Here is a 16,783-nt window from a genome sequence, read left to right as displayed (position 1 = left end):
GTAAAAGTTGCTTCCTCTAATTATATAATTTTTGAAAGTTTTAAAGATAAATTAAATACCTAATAGAGTTAATTCAGTGGTTAATTAAAGATAAGAGTCTCATTTTTTATCAATAAAGGTTCAATTATAGTGAGAGCTAATTAAATTTTGATTGCACCAGGTTGATGTGATTCAAGGAATGCCCCATTATTATCACTAAAAAAAAAAAAAACTTTGATACAAAATTAATTAAAGAATATTTAACAGTAAATATAAAAAAAATAAATTAAATAAATGTAATTGCACACAATACTCAAATTTAATTGCCACACATATGAAACTGAAGTATTTAAAGTAATCAAAGTATATACTCATGCCTACGCCCCTTGTGATTTTTTTTTTCTTCTTTGAAAAAGAATGCATTGTTGGGATGCATTAAGACCTACAAAGGGATGTTAATTAATCGACTTCACCATGCATGTAATCAAGAAAATTAAATAAATCCATTAATCTGATAAATTTTGTGATTAGGTAGTGATGCATATATGAAAGGCACTCAGTTTGGACTTGGGGTTGTAATTATTTATATTTCTTAGGGTGGTGGATTTGAAATTCAAAGGGAATTTGTAGCTTTTTTCCATTGAAAGATGGTGGTGGTATTTCAAACGGGACTCCATCGATTGTGGGGGACTATTTTTCTGGGCCACCCACCAGCTTATATCCACTGTTGCTTTGACCTCTGCCTTACATGTAGGCTGCATATTCTTTCCTTAGCACCTAAGAGTTTAGCATGAATGGTATACAGAAAGAAAAAGACTGTTATAATTTAGATTCCTTATGCCTAACCTGTCTCTCTCAATTCTATGATGTCGAGAAAATAGAACATGGATGATTGCTGTGGAGATTTATGAGAAAAGAAGGAAGAGTTTCTCCTAAACTCAAATTGGATGTGAGCTTTTGTGTAGTATTTTGTTGTTTCTTATCCCCATGTGCAAAAATTAGCTTAAGACAGCTATTTAAAGTTTATAAAGCTAAATAGGGAGGCTAATGTTCATTGAACAGGACAAAGCATGCATTTTTTTTAATTGAATTATCAGAGAAAAAAAAAAAAAGCTCATAAGTATATTTATTATTAAAATGACAAAAAAATATATTAATTTATTTTTTTAAAGAAAAAATAATATTAAATTAATATTTTATTATAATATTATCAAAATATAATTCAATCATATTACAGAATTTAAAATTTAATAAAAATATTTTATAGGTAAATATTTTATTAAATTAATAAAAAATAATTTATTAGAATTAATATAATAATTTATTTAAAATATTACAAGAAAATAATTTTTTTTAAAATAAATATAATAGTAGAATTATAAAACTAAATGAGGATAATACAATAACATATTTTGTTATTAGTTTATAAATATAAAAATGAAAAGCCCCTCTTTTCCTTTGATTCAAAAAATAAAGGAGATTTATTTATCTCCCTTTTAAATTAAGATAAACATATTAAAGGATACATACAAGCTTCAGAGAAATTTTCTTTAAGATCAGACTTTCAGCTTCATTTACAATAAATTATTTATAAGCAAGAAATTTAATTAAATTTTCACACAATTATATTTAATTTTTATTTTTTAAAAATAATATTTTAAATTTAAAAAATTAAAATTTTTTATTTTAAATATAAAAAATACACACAAAAAAAAAATTAAATTAAATTTTTATAAAACTCTAGTTTCTAAATGAGGATATGTGCTTCACTTGAGGTTATTCATTATTCATATGTCCATTTCAAGAGATTTTGTTATATTTTTATTTTCTTTGGCGTTCCGTATATCATAACTTTCCTTCTGTATTACGACTTTGAATTGTATTAAAAAGTTAATATTAAAATCATTTTTAAAACTATGAATTTTCGAATCTAAATTCTAATAAGAATAAAAGAAAAAGCTTTCATGTTTGATGACTTTGGGCAAGAGTTGGGCTTCGGGCCCATCCACACGCTGCTCGCCATTAATGAAGTAGGCAGCCCAATGGGCCAAAGCTGAACCCAGGTCCACCAAAACTTTCACCAATAATATATATATATATATATATATTTTTTTTTATAAATAAAATATTTTAAACTAAAATTTAAAAATATTTTTAAAATAATAATTTTCTGCAGCAAAATCCAGTCTTCATTTGGCGGCCATGTCTTATATAATATAGAAAATATTAGTCTATTATGGAAGCACGACTTCATATTCAAACACAGATAAAAATAAAAAAAGAATAATAAAATCTTACACTAACTTCACAGCTTGTCACGCAGTTGCCTTACTTTGACCGTCAAAATATTTTCTACTCCATAGAAAATTTCTACTTAATCATCTGTTGAAATTCGAATATTCTTTCACAGCCTACCCTAAAATAAAATAAATAAATTATTTTAATTGTAAAAATTCGCATCACATATAATATTTTTCATAACTCACTCAATTAGATTTAATTTTAGATTTATATATGATAATTTTTTTTGTATAAAATTATAATTTTAATTGAGATTTAAATTTAAATTTTTTTAAAAATATACTTTTAATATTATCAGTTTAAAAATATTATTAATAATTAGTCTTTAGTCTCAATATACAAAATTTAATTCTAATAACTAAATTGGGTTATTAATTGAGAGATATTTAGTCAATATATGTAAGAAGTTATGAATTGAAATATATATATAATTTGTAATTAATTTATGTTTAATATTTATTAATTAATTTTTATCCACATTAAAATTAAGCTTATATTTTACATAATTTTGAAAATATATTATTCCACATTAATATATTACATTTAAAAATATTACTCTAAAGGACTCATATTTTGATTTAAAAGAAAAACAAAAAAACTCTAGTTTTTACTCACTAAACTAATTTATTGCTTAATTTATGATTAATTTTTAATTAATCTATAATTAGTTATTGATATAAATGAAGGTGTCTTTTATAAATACTTGGTTTCATATAAAATAAAATAATTTTATTATAAAAAATAAATAATTTAACATAAATTTATAAAAATTTTTATAAAATAATTTTTAACAAAGTCATTAATTATGAAAAATTTATTAATTTAATGAAAATAAAATTTTCTTATTATAATTTTAAGAATATTAAAAAATATCTATCTTACATTTAAAATTGATTAATTTAATATATATATATATATAAATTTTTAAAGAAACTTCACTTTTTTTATTAAATTAATAAATTTTTTGTAATTAATTATTTTATAAGAAAACATAAATCTACAAATTTCTCATGTGATAAATTATAAAATTTTATTATTTTTTTTTTAGTAATAAAATAATTTCTATAAAATACGCCTAAATGTGTATGTATAAAAGCATCCTAATTAGCATCAGCAACCTAATTTTAAAGGAATCAAATTCTTGTTCACTTTGTCTTCTTTATCAAAACTACTGAAGATTAAAGGGAAAAAACTGTGGTAGTTGGCAGCCTTTCGGAGATCTCAAGGGCCTCACCCCTCGATGCTTCCGAAGCTGTTTTAGCATTTCTCGGAATTCTCTTCACCATTACCTCCATCAGAAATTCTCTTCACCATTACCTCCATCAGAAAGCTTAATTCTTCTTCCACCTTATTCAGCTCCAATAATTTTTTTCCCACACCAGAAGGAATATTAGAGATATAGTCGCAGAAAAATGGCGCCCCTTTCTTCAATAAATTGTCATTCTTATTCATATTCGTCTTCTTTATTTTCTTCTTCATCATCGTCGATTAATGGGCAGCAATTTCAACGAATAAACTTCTCTTCTTCTGGGATTCCTAAGAGGTTGTTACCAGCTAAGGTGTTCTCACAATCTCGAAAGAATTCCTACCCAGATGTGGTTCTCATGCAAGATGGTTAGTTCTGTTCTCGTTTCATTACCCACCATTTTCGTTTTAATTCTTAAGCTGATTTTGTGTTTGGTTTATTTGCTGCTTTTTCTTCCCCTGTAATTGGCTTTTGATTCGATTATTTACTTAATTTTATGTGTCGCATGAGAATGGAGAAGAGGTTTATAAATCTGTTGATATCAGTGCAATTATGTATTTGTAGAGCTGAGTGAAACTGAAACACCATAGGAGATCAGAAAGTTATAAACTTCAATCTAGATGGTGTATTTGCCTTTTGAAGTCCTACCTTGTTTTTGTTCTTATTTACATTGCAATTTGAATGTAGGTGCAGTGGCCATTCCAGTAAACCCATTAGAAAATGAGACCTCATTCAAGAAAGTGAAAGATGGGTTGTTGTCTTCAATAACATCTGCTAAGGAGTTAAAAGAAACAGCTGGTTTTGATATGAATAAAAATGAATCAACTGTCAGTATCACTGTGGTTGGAGCCTCTGGGGACCTTGCCAAGAAAAAGATATTTCCTGCGCTTTTTGCACTTTACTACGAGGATTGTCTTCCCAAGGTTTGATTGTGATTCTATTCTTTTCTTTGACTTAGTAGTTTATTTCAATAATTTGGTTAGTTTCAAACTGATGTTATGTTTGTGTTCAAATCTGCATGCTAAGTTTTGGAATTATGGTTTGTAGCACTTCACTGTGTTTGGTTATGCTCGGAGTAAGATGACTGATGCTGAACTTAGAAACATGGTTAGCAAGACTTTGACTTGCAGAATTGATAAGAGGTGATTCTGGCTCTCTCTCTCTCTCTCTCTCTCTCTCTCTCTCTCTCTCTCTTTATCTGCTCCAAGGCTTACATTTTAAGTATGTACATTTATTAGGAAGGAGGCTCATAGTGTTTATTAGTTTTGAAATGTTTTCAGTTGTTATTAAGCATGATATGCATTGTTGCTTCTGAATTTCCAGGGAGAACTGTAGTGAAAAGATGGACCAGTTTCTTAAGAGATGTTTCTACCATTCTGGTCAGTATGATTCTCAGGAAAATTTTACAGAACTAGACAAGAAGCTGAAAGAACATGAGGTAATTTGGGGGCTGTGGGCCAGTAGTTTTGGCATAATGAAACATTTCTATATATGAGTAGTTGATTAAGTTACTGATGCTTATCATGTTGATCTAACATTCAAGAAGAAAATATTGCTTCTAATTGTGATTTATCGTGTGGCTTGATTTATTCTTACCATTAGCTAATGAAGTGCATTGTACATTATACCTTTTATTTTGCAATTTCCCTGATTAAATGTGCAAAAGGAGGGCAGCAATGAATAGGAGAAAATATATGTATTTATTTGTATGCAATACCTATACCTGGTGAATTATACCATTATTATGTATATGGGTGACAGAACACTACATCATGTCTCATATTTTTGGCAACTTGTCTTGGTGTTATGATTTCCAGCATCGTTATTAAATTTTAAGGCGCAAGGCGCATTAAGGCGTAAAGGGGTCCTGGGGCCTTGGCGCGAGGTGCAGCCAAGAGTTATACTCAATCCTCGTCAAGAGGTAGAGCTGTCTCCATGTCCATCTCCATCGTTATCATCATCTTCAAAACTTCCAAAGTTCTTTTCTTCTCCATCCTCATTATACTCATCCGTTCTTCCTCATCAAGACTACCCCTTAATCTCTTCTTCATCCTCATCTCTAAGTTATAGAAGAGTATTGGCTTTCAAATTAGAAGGTGATGCTTTTGCAATTTCCTTAGGCCTAACACTTGAAGTGGATGTAGGCAGAACATTTTTGTCTTTTGTTGCTCTAGTACTATAGATATTCTCTTCAACTCCAATAGCTTTAGCAACCACGCCCCAAGTTAAATTATCATCTCCAAACACAACTTCATCCTCATCATCCAAGCGGAAATTGATTCGGTAAACTCAATTTTGCTTATTCTGTTCAGAGAAGAAAATAAAACCCTAAGCTTTTGACTTTCAATTTGATATTTCTTAATTATTTGTGTGATTTGGTGTGGATGAGCCTATGGTAAGCTGATTGGTAAAGTAGACCAAATGATGGAGATTTTAGCGTGGGAGATAGTCGTTTCATTATTGTTTGGTTCAGAAATTAATTCGAGGCCAAATTTTCTCGAAAGTGTGGGTGAATGATTTGGTGTGCAAATCAATACCATACTCGATTACTTGCTTTTTCCATATTTCACAAGGACTTCTAGTTTTAGATGGATTTGTTATTTTCTTAGATAAGTTTTATTTATATTTCCTAATTTATTTAGGACTCTAAAATATTATTTCTATTTAATCTAAGTATATAAATATATTTTCTATTTAGATTAGAACTCTCTAATTCATTCCTACCTAAATTAGAATTTAGAATTCTATAAATACCTATTGTATGTTCATTATGTAAAAGTTTTTCAGATTCATTCAATAGAGTTTTCTTAATTATAAAACTAGTTTACTTTATTTTATCCTAGACTTTAGATTAGTCTTGTATTTATCTTAAGATCTTGGATTAGATCTTGTTTGTTTTTAAGAGTTTAATCGTGTGTCGATTCTTTTCTGCGCTACATGCTGCATCAGATTTGATCTTCATAATATCTAAAAAAATGCATAAATGTATCAAAGGCATGCCTAGGTGCATACCTTGCGCCATCTGATGGGTGTGCCTTAGCCAAAAGGCACACCCCTGAGTAACAGTGCCCGCCTTTGGGTGCTAGAGGTGCTAGGCTTTCAAATTATGATTTCCAGAGTGATTGTTAAGAAATGCAATGTAATTATGACTGATGAGGGTTTGTGTTGGAATCAAACATGATGCGGAGTGTATTTGGTTTTAGAATGCAAGTTGACTAGTTTGTATATTAAATTATAAGATATATAGAAGTGCTAAGTTTGTGTTGCAAATTTGTGAAAAAATGTGGGTTAGATACAGCTTATGTGCGGCTTGTTAACCACATATCTACTAAGGTGCAATAAATATTCTATGTTTGGAGGTTGCTGGATCTTTTTGCTTAGGAATAAGATAGGCTAGAGGGGTGTTTTGATGACTTGAGACTGACAATGAAATTTGCATATGCAGGGTGGGAGACTTTCCAATCGCCTCTTTTATCTATCGATCCCTCCAAATATTTTTATTGATGCAGTCAAATGTGCAAGCACGTCAGCTTCATCCGCTAATGGCTGGACCAGGGTCATTGTTGAGAAACCCTTTGGCCGAGATTCAGAATCCTCGGCTGCTTTAACAAAATCGCTGAAGCAATACCTAGATGAAGAACAAATATTTAGGTGGAGTTCTTTGAACTTCACTTGGCTTTTATTATTCTGAAAACATAAATCATAATCTGATCTGATGGATATTCATTTTTCAGGATAGACCATTATTTAGGAAAAGAGCTGGTGGAAAACCTATCTGTTCTCCGCTTCTCCAATCTCATTTTTGAACCATTGTGGTCAAGGCAGTATATAAGGAATGTACAGTTAATATTCTCTGAAGATTTTGGCACTGAAGGACGTGGAGGGTACTTTTCTTTCTCGAACTGTGCATATAAATTGCAGTTTATTTTGAGAGCTTAAGAATAATTTTCTTCTATTGGTTAAAACTAGGTACTTTGACCATTATGGGATAATAAGAGATATAATGCAGAACCATCTGCTTCAAATACTTGCCCTTTTTGCCATGGAAACCCCTGTCAGTTTGGATGCAGAAGATATCAGAAATGAAAAGGTTTTGTTAATACCCTGAAAATCCAACTATGTTAAGATGTCATTCTTTGGAATTTTTAACTAAATATCATGTTGCTTGCTGAGTTGCAGGTCAAAGTTCTACGATCGATGAGGCCTATACGACTTGAAGATGTGGTCATTGGGCAGTACAAGAGTCACATAAAAGGAGGAATTACTTACCCAGCCTACACTGATGACAAGACAGTGCCAAAAGACAGCTTAACTCCGACATTTGCAGCAGCTGCGCTTTTCATTGACAATGCAAGATGGGATGGAGTGCCTTTCCTTATGAAGGCTGGCAAAGCATTACATAATAAGAGGTTTGTAGCATTAGATACTACTCTGATGACAAGGTGGTTTAGGTCGTTAACAATTAACACATGCAATTTTCCTGTTTTCCTCAGGGCAGAAATTCGTGTACAGTTCAGGCATGTGCCTGGTAACTTGTATAATCGGAACTTTGGAACAGATCTTGATCGAGGTACAAATGAGCTTGTAATCCGAGTACAACCAGATGAAGCTATTTATTTGAAGATTAATAACAAGGTCCCTGGTTTGGGAATGCGATTGGACCATAGCAATTTAAATCTTCACTATGCTGCAAGGTACTAAAATCACATGAACCAAAGGCACAAACTATGTCATGCATGTGAAATATATAAATATATATACAACCTATTGAAATTCCCAGCTGTGCTAAACTCCACTAATTTTGATAATACAGTGTAGTATAAATGAGTGAAAGCTTGAGTTGATTTTTTCTGTTTTAATACATTGAAGCATCATATTTTTTGCATCCATTAAGGAATCAAGTTTTCATTTTACGAACAATTTCAATCTTGGTTGAAACTGAATCAGTAGCAACAGAATCATAAAAACATGATTTGGATACATTTAATTGTGGGTTTACGTATTGTTTAATGATAATTCCTTAGAAACTCAGCATTTCAGCATCTTTTTAATTCATTTTCTTCTATCCAAAATTTGAATAGTTTATAATGCTGCATAAAATGATATTTGTTTTATTCTGAGCTCGACTTGTGCATCTTGTAGATATTCTAAGGAGATTCCAGATGCATACGAGAGGCTCTTGCTAGATGCCATTGAAGGGGAAAGAAGGTTATTTATCAGAAGTGATGAACTGGATGCCGCTTGGTCACTGTTTACTCCTGTTCTGAAGGAGCTTGAAGAGAAAAAGATTATTCCTGAGTACTATCCATATGGTAGTCGGGGACCTGTTGGGGCTCACTATCTTGCAGCAAGATACAACGTCAGATGGGGAGACCTTGGCATAGAACAGTAAATCTGGGAATGTTGTTTAACCCTTGCCATTGAAGTAGGATAGGGAGAGCAGAGAGCTTCATTTCATATATGTTTTATTAGGACGATTAGATAGCGAACTCCCATATACGAACTCCATGGGAGATCGACAGCATGCCTTGGTGTAAACAAGTGGAATGTATCAAGGAACACAGGGATTATCCTTTTCACTTTTTGAGTTACAATACACTCTTGTGGTTGATGGTATATTTCAAGAAATACACCACATTTTTATAGAGTGCAGTTGACTCTTACTATGACTCAAATTTCAGTATTACTGAGCTAATTAATAGACTTAAATGCTTTTTACAACTGCCAACTCTTTTTCTTGACTAGTATTACAGGAAAATACTTGACTACTGATGGCAAATGAGTTTACAGATCAAAATACGCATGGATTACTGAAAGGAAGATCTGAAAGGGTGGATGGATATTTTTAAAAGTGAAATATTTAGTGAATGTGTGCAGAATCACATCATGGATACAACTTGCAATGCCTAAACCCACTTGCAATCAAAGCTTGTGAGGCGTCATGATATATGTCTGTCGTATTCTTGTGCCAAATACATCTTTTGCACGGGACTCCTTTGTCCATATAAGCTATGATATAAAATTACAAAATAAAACAATTGATTTAAAGACCAATAAGGAAAATAGAAATAAAAATAAAAATAAAAATTTCCTTTAATTTTAAGAGATTTTATATTATTCTGAAGAGAGATATGTAATATCCACTATCTATAAACAGTTTTGTACTTAAATGGATTGTCATTGTATTTGTAGCAACAAAACAAATTTGCTTTTGCAGAATTCAAGGTTTCTGTTACAAGACAGTGAGGCTTCATATAGTTTTATTTTATTTTTCTTTGTTCATTTGTACGTTAATGGCCCATAGTCCTTACCCACATAAACAGGAACTGAAACTGTTCAAGCAGCTGCAGCACACACGGATGACTTCCAACAATAACATGGTTAAAGGATGAATTAAAAAAGGGCAGACGAGCATTGTCAGAATCAGCTTTGGGATATGCTAAGGAAACTTTCTTAATTAGTACTAGGAATTTTTTCCAAAATTGCGGTGGAGAGTGGGAGATTGAGCTATTTTTTTCAATGTAACTTGGACTTGAAAAAGAAATTAAAAGAAATTGGTAGCTCAACCATTCTCCTTCACAAATTGCAAAAAGATTGAAACTTTTAGAAAAAAATAATTTCTTTTTAAAATTTGATCAAATCTATTGGAATACTAAATGGAGATGCTAATTGAATCTTATCGACTGAATTAATCTTAGTTACGATGGTATTTAAAATAATATAATTAATAATAAAATATTAATCATACCTACCCCTTATTTCTACCACCACTTGGGTTGCTCTTCTCCTTAAGAAAAGTCTTTTGAGTTGAATTTTAAATGTAGCTTTCAGACTTCAAATACACAAAATTGAGGAGGAAAAAAGGGGTCCTTCTTTTTAGACTTTTATATTCTGTATGCTAATTTATGATTTATGGTTTAGCTTTCACATATTGCACTGCTTTAATCTAGGGTTAGATGCCCAGAGTTTCTAACTAATTTCAATATTAAAATAAAATAAGAATTAAATTTGTATAATTTAAAATCAATATCGATTAAATCTGGATTAATCAAAATCTGACTTAAATTAGGTTGAAATCGAATCAATTCGGCCAGTCCAATTTCATATCAAAATGAATTTTTTTCTTTAAAAAAATAATTATTAAATTTAATTAAAATTAAACTGAATCAAAATTAAAATTAAGAATGAAATCAAAATCGAAAAGCCTTAAATCCAATTTCAATTTCAATATGAAATCAAACTGTAACCAATTCATAAGTGATCAAAATTAATTTTTAAACTCATTTAATAAATGAATCGAATTTAAACTTCATAGTGTTTGAGTTATCAAGACTCATGAGCCTGCTCTTTTGTAGGCTTGCGAATCAACTCAAGAGTAAACTCATTAAATAGGCTCGTTTGTAAAAAAAAATTTAGATTAGTTATTATATTTTATTATATTATAAATATTTATTATTTTATTTATTAATGTTCTAAAAATAATATATTATTTAAAATTATGATATAATCAATAGATAATATATATAAAATGTATTTATTAAATATAATTATTTGTAATTTAAATTTAAATTTTTACAAAAATTAAGTTTTTTTTTTATTGAAGTTAATCAAAATTATATTCATATTCCTAAAATTAAAACTCACTATATAAATGAGTTAAGCTATTTACAAACTGTTCGAGAGTCAGTTCGATAAAAATCTTTGTTTGTCTCAACTCATTTTCTAAACAAGTCAAGTTTGAACTTATAAATATTCGACTTGAGTTCAACATGAGTTAATTTCAAGTTTGGCTCAATTTAAAAAAAAATGACGAATTAAGTTTGAATTCTTCAAAATTCGGCTTATTTCGTTTACACCCCTATCTTAAATAAACAAAATAGCAATAATGAGGTTTTTGGATTAGATTTAGATATAGATAATAACAAGGACTAGATTATATAAATATATATAGTCAATCATTTCCCTTTCTCAAGTTGTTCTTTAAATAACATCAAAATTGGAGTGAAGACTAAGCTACGTAGCTTAATTAAGACACTAATTAAATTGATTAGAAGTGGACATCCTTGTCATTTAACCCCAAACAGAAATCATTTAATTCCTGTCTTTTTTAAAACTCTGCTTTGGCTTTGCATGTTCTATTCAATCACATTGGCTTATCAAGAATATGAAACTATATGCATAACCCATGGTTTAAGATTGGCTAAAAATTAAAAATTTGAAAAAAATAATAATTAAAAAAAAAAAAAAAAACAGTTGAGGGTCCTCTCCATGAATGAATAATCCAAAAATTGTCCAACCGTATGCAGCTTCCTTCTTCAAAACCTCACTTAATTTCTGCAATAAGACCTTCGCCATGACTTCATATTTCATGGCCCCATTACACCCTTTATTATTATTATTATTATTATTATTATTATTATTATTATTATTATTATTATTATAAAGCAATTTTAATCTATAATTTCAAGAAAATGTAAATTTTACGCAATTTTAAAGATATATTTTCCCACATCAACTCATTCATTCAGAATTTTGGCCTATAATTTGATTATGATATACAATCATTGCCAAATTTTTATCAATTCAGATCATCGTTGCAATTCATAATCAAAATATAGGTTATGAAAATTTTTTTTAGAGAGAGATTGAAAGAAAATCTAAGGATTTGCATTACAAGGCAGGTGACCCAATAATGGATGGATTTATTAGTTGATGAATGATTGAAGATTAAAAAAAAAAACAAAAGCCAATTGGTCAAAGAAAAGACAAATGCAGTTACCTTAAAATAATTTTAATTTTAGTAGTAACTTTAAGTTGAAACTTTGTGATTCCAATATTTGAACAAGAAGCCAAATAGATTGACAAATAAATTGAGAGGACAAGAAAGCATATGCCTTTTGAGGTCACATTCTTCAATTAAAGAGGCACCTAATTTTTCCTGTGTTCCCATGGAAACAAAGGGTGGCCAAAATCACCATCAACAAGAATCCCCCACCTTCTTGAATCCTCCCCCAAAACCAACCATGGCAGAGACCAACAACAAGACCCCTGCAGAGATCAAGGATTTTCAAATTATGATTGCAAATAAAGATGATACCAAGAAGCAACTAGCACCCAAAAGAAGCTCCAACAAAGACAGGCACAAGAAAGTGGATGGTAGAGGAAGAAGGATAAGGATGCCAGCTCTATGTGCCGCAAGGATTTTTCAATTGACAAGAGAATTGGGTCATAAATCCGATGGAGAAACAATTCAATGGCTCTTACAGCAAGCTGAACCATCGATTATTGCTGTAACTGGTACTGGGACGATTCCTTCCTCAACTCTTGCAGCTGCAGGGGCTTCTGTTTCTCAACATGGAATCTCTGTTTCTTCAGGATTGCATACAAAGATGGAAGGACTGGGACCGAGCATTGGGTCCAGAGAAAGGGCCAATTGGACAATGATGAGTAGTAACTTGGGAAGATCTAACGTAGCAAGTGGGATGTGGCCCTCAGTGGGTGGAATTGGGGCAGGTTTTATTTCAAATGCAAGCCAGTCAACACCCAATTTAGGAAATGAAAACTCCAATACTTTGCCAAAATTTGGGTTCCATGGTGTAGAATTTCCAAATATTAACATGGGTTTGATGAGTTTTTACTCCATGTTTAATGGTACTAATCTGCAAGTTCCAGGTTTAGAGCTTGGGCTTTCTCAGGATGGGCATACCGGGGTGTTTAATTCTCAGGCTTTAAGCCAATTCTACCAGCAGATGGGACAGAGCCGCAGCAGCCTTAATTCCTTCAATCATCAACAACAGCAGCAAAATCCTGATGAGGATTCTCAAGGATCAAGACATTAAAAAAAACTATGATGAGTTTCTGATGGAAAAGGTGACTTAGTAAAAGGACTCAATTATCTCCCACAGTTTCTCCTTGTCTGTGGACTAAGAAATTGAGTGAAATGAATTGGGGATCTCAACAGTTTTCTGATACTGAGTATTGGGTGCCAGCTTCAGTCCTTTTGATCAGCAGTTTCATCCAAGTCTGCAAAAAACAGGTGCTTTTGTAGTTCACCAAACTGAAAAACTTTTTTTTTCGTGCGTTATTAACACCTACCAAATATTAATATTCCTTTCGATTTTGTGAGATGCAGGTTGAAATTTGAAGAGTTCATGGTTTGAGGATTGCATTTGGGTTTGTTTCATATAAACATTTTTGCAGGATTTGTTATATATATTGCAAAAATATTTGTACTTTTAGGCATGTTTTCTCTCTTTTTTCTTGCTTATCTGAATCAAGTACCACTCTTTTCTTAAATCTCTTAGAAATGTTGAAAAAAATTTCCAAGTAGGATATTTTTGTGCCAGCTATATGTACTGCTTATCTATGGAAGCTAAGGAGTGCCAATGTCGTCTCAGGCCTTTAAAGTTTTGGGTTTAAATTTTAATAGAAGCCGAATAGGCATTATTTATTCTCAATCCCCATGAAAGATTATCATTCAATATTTTGCTTAGATCTTTCTTCCAAGCGCATTGCAATTAAATCATTTGATGGGTATTCTTGTGTGTTATGTCCCTTTTTGGTATTGTCTTGAATTTTAGATTTGATATGCATGAAAATGAGACATTTTCTATCAATAAGTGTTGGGTGTAATAGTAAAGCTTACTGTACTCTAAAAAAGAGAATTCAAGTTAAATTATTGAAGAAAATATTATTAAAAGGTGCAATCATTATTTGAAAATTTTAATTTTTTTTAAATAATAAAATGAAAATAAGAATAAAAGACCTTGCTTCTTGTAGCTGATCGTGTTTGCCTGAGTAATTATTATACAATAGAAAGTTTCAGAAACTCAGATTTATGTAGGTGGAAATTGTTTGATGCATGGAAGATAGGATAATGCCACCAGCCTAAGTAAACCTTAGATGGTGAGAATTTCTTTAGTGCACAACTACATATGAGTGTAGCACACCACAAATATGAGATACCCTATTTTCATATGTATAAGGTGTATTTAACTTGATTCAATTTGATCTTAATATATGCCTTAGTCAAGAAATTATTAAATATATAAGAATGATACTTTTTCGCTCATATAAATATAAGACTTACTTTTTATAATTTATGAAAACATGAATAAGAAGATATATGAATCATTAACTAAACTCTATTAATTTCACTAAGATATTATAATTACTAAATAAATTTTCTTCAATTATGATAACGAGATTTTTTTTTTTAACTAAAAGTTTAGGTGTAGAGAGTTCATAGACAATTAGAGATTTTATAACTTATATATCGCTCACTCACGGGAAATTGTAACAACAGTTAGTGAAGTATATCAAGAGTTAAATATTTAACTGTTGAATCTATCTTTCATGGATATAATGAGCTTAAATTTGAATGATGAATTAAAAGAAAAAATTATCATCTTGCCAATGTATGAATTATTCATTGCCAAGTATCTGGTAGGTTCCAAAACTTGTAATGAACATCCCATAACAACAAGATGTTAGGGAGCTATCCTCTGTAAGCTTCCAAAAAAAAAAAAACAAAAGAAAAAGAGACAGAGACAATTGCATTGCACCAATTGGGACAAGTGGGTTAGTCCACAATGACTAGTGGGCACAATGTTTTGTGGACCAATGGAAATGGGTTTCTGGAACACCTATAGAGTTGTAAGATAAAACTAGATTTCAGTCCATCAAGTTTAATTACACACCAAAAATTTTAAAATATGATTGCTATATGTATAATATTTACATTATAATAATGGATTATAGTGAATTCTATGTGAATCTCATTATAATCAATAATTATAATGCATCCGTTATTCATATAACAATAATATTGAATAAATTAACTCATGACTCACCTTCCAAACATGCTTATGTTTGTTTGTGCTATGTAGGGGTTCCAAAATGACAAGTGCTATATTCTACAAGAAAAAAACATCATGTGCTGGTTATGATGTTTATAGTTTATTCATTTATTATCCTTTTATTTTTACAAATTTTATTCTATAATAATTATGTTAATTAATGAAAGACTATATTAAATATAATTTAAAAATAAATTAAAAAAATATAATTGGACAATATTAAAAGTTTTTTTTTTCCTAATAATATCTCTTTTTATAGAAGGAATTTACTAATTCAATGATTAATTCAACAAGATTATTCATTGGTTTTAACACCAAGTTAAAGACTAAATTGAAGTTGTATTTCTAAGAGGACCATAATCAAACACCAAATACTTAAAAGCACAGTTGTAGCAAATAGTTATTCATAAGCGCGATAATTATAGTTCGCTTGGCATTGAATTTATTCTCTAATATATTTAAAAATTAGTTTTTATAATAATTTTAATAATAATATTAAATAAATATTGACATACTTATTAATTTAATAATTATTAAAATCATTTTTATATGAATTGAAATTTATGTTTATGTAAGTGGAGTGGGTCGTCCACTAGTGCAGCATATCGCCGAGGACTAAATAAATAAAAAAGAAGGAAGGAAGTAGAGGGACCGATTCAAACTTTTGCATACGAAAAAAAAAATAATCACATGGCTCACTTGCATAAAGCTGCTGGGCTTTTACATCCTGGTACTGAAAATTTGTCCCCCTCTTAATTTCTCATCAGATTAATTAACCGCATCTTCTGCCTGAATGGATTTTGAGAACAAGAAAATATATTTTTTTCTCTGTTATTTTTTATATTTATTTTATGTTTTATAAAAAATTAATTTTTTTAAAATTTATGATTCTCTTTTAATAATATATTTTTTAAGAATTAAATATGAATAATTTTCTTAAGAGCACAATAAATCTTATCACTTTACTTATATTTATTGATAAATAAACAAATTTCTTTAATACAAAGGATTATTTAGTTCAAATCAGCTACTTTTTAAAAAGTTTACTTCTTATGAAATAATGTAATTAAATTATTGTGAGAAAATAGAACAGAAAAAAAATATTTAGAATGATTGAAGAGCTTGATTATTTTCTCAAGTCAATAGTGTCAATTATTGATCATTTGAGCTAACAAAGCTAGTGGCAATACACCCAGACTCAATCTTTTATCTGATGAAATGACAATCCACCTTTATGTGTTTCATTCTCTCATGAAATACTGGATTAGAGATAATGTGAAGTGCAGCTTTATTATCACAGATTAGCTGCATTTGTTTAAGTTCCTCATACTTCAACTCTTGTAGAAGTTGTCTCGACCATATAAGTTTACAAGTTGCCAAAGCCATAGCTCAATATTCT

The 16,783-nt window shown here is 30.1% G+C and overlaps 2 protein-coding genes across 2 annotated transcripts; both read left to right on the top strand.

Annotated features, from left to right (window-relative positions):
- Positions 1 to 3,404: 3,404 nt before the first annotated feature.
- LOC110632416 (glucose-6-phosphate 1-dehydrogenase 2, chloroplastic) lies at positions 3,405 to 9,178 on the top strand. The gene is made up of 10 exons (XM_058128861.1): positions 3,405 to 3,894; positions 4,214 to 4,449; positions 4,574 to 4,668; positions 4,850 to 4,964; positions 6,972 to 7,177; positions 7,261 to 7,410; positions 7,496 to 7,616; positions 7,706 to 7,935; positions 8,020 to 8,220; positions 8,669 to 9,178. The coding sequence occupies exons 1-10, from the start codon at positions 3,693 to 3,695 to the stop codon at positions 8,916 to 8,918; spliced, it is 1,806 nt and encodes a 601-aa protein (XP_057984844.1). The 5' UTR covers positions 3,405 to 3,692; the 3' UTR covers positions 8,919 to 9,178.
- Positions 9,179 to 12,391: 3,213 nt separating this feature from the next.
- Positions 12,392 to 13,983, top strand: LOC110632425 (transcription factor TCP20). The gene is made up of 2 exons (XM_021780649.2): positions 12,392 to 13,562; positions 13,659 to 13,983. Exon 1 carries the CDS (start codon positions 12,475 to 12,477, stop codon positions 13,363 to 13,365), a length of 891 nt encoding a protein of 296 aa, XP_021636341.1. The 5' UTR covers positions 12,392 to 12,474; the 3' UTR covers positions 13,366 to 13,562; positions 13,659 to 13,983.
- Positions 13,984 to 16,783: the final 2,800 nt, after the last annotated feature.

The sequence above is a fragment of the Hevea brasiliensis genome, chromosome 10 (genome assembly GCF_030052815.1).
Source record: "Hevea brasiliensis isolate MT/VB/25A 57/8 chromosome 10, ASM3005281v1, whole genome shotgun sequence".
NCBI classification, from domain to species: Eukaryota; Viridiplantae; Streptophyta; class Magnoliopsida; order Malpighiales; family Euphorbiaceae; genus Hevea; species Hevea brasiliensis.
The sequence above is the reverse complement of the archived record's forward strand: the minus strand, read 5'-3'. Positions and strand labels throughout refer to the sequence as shown.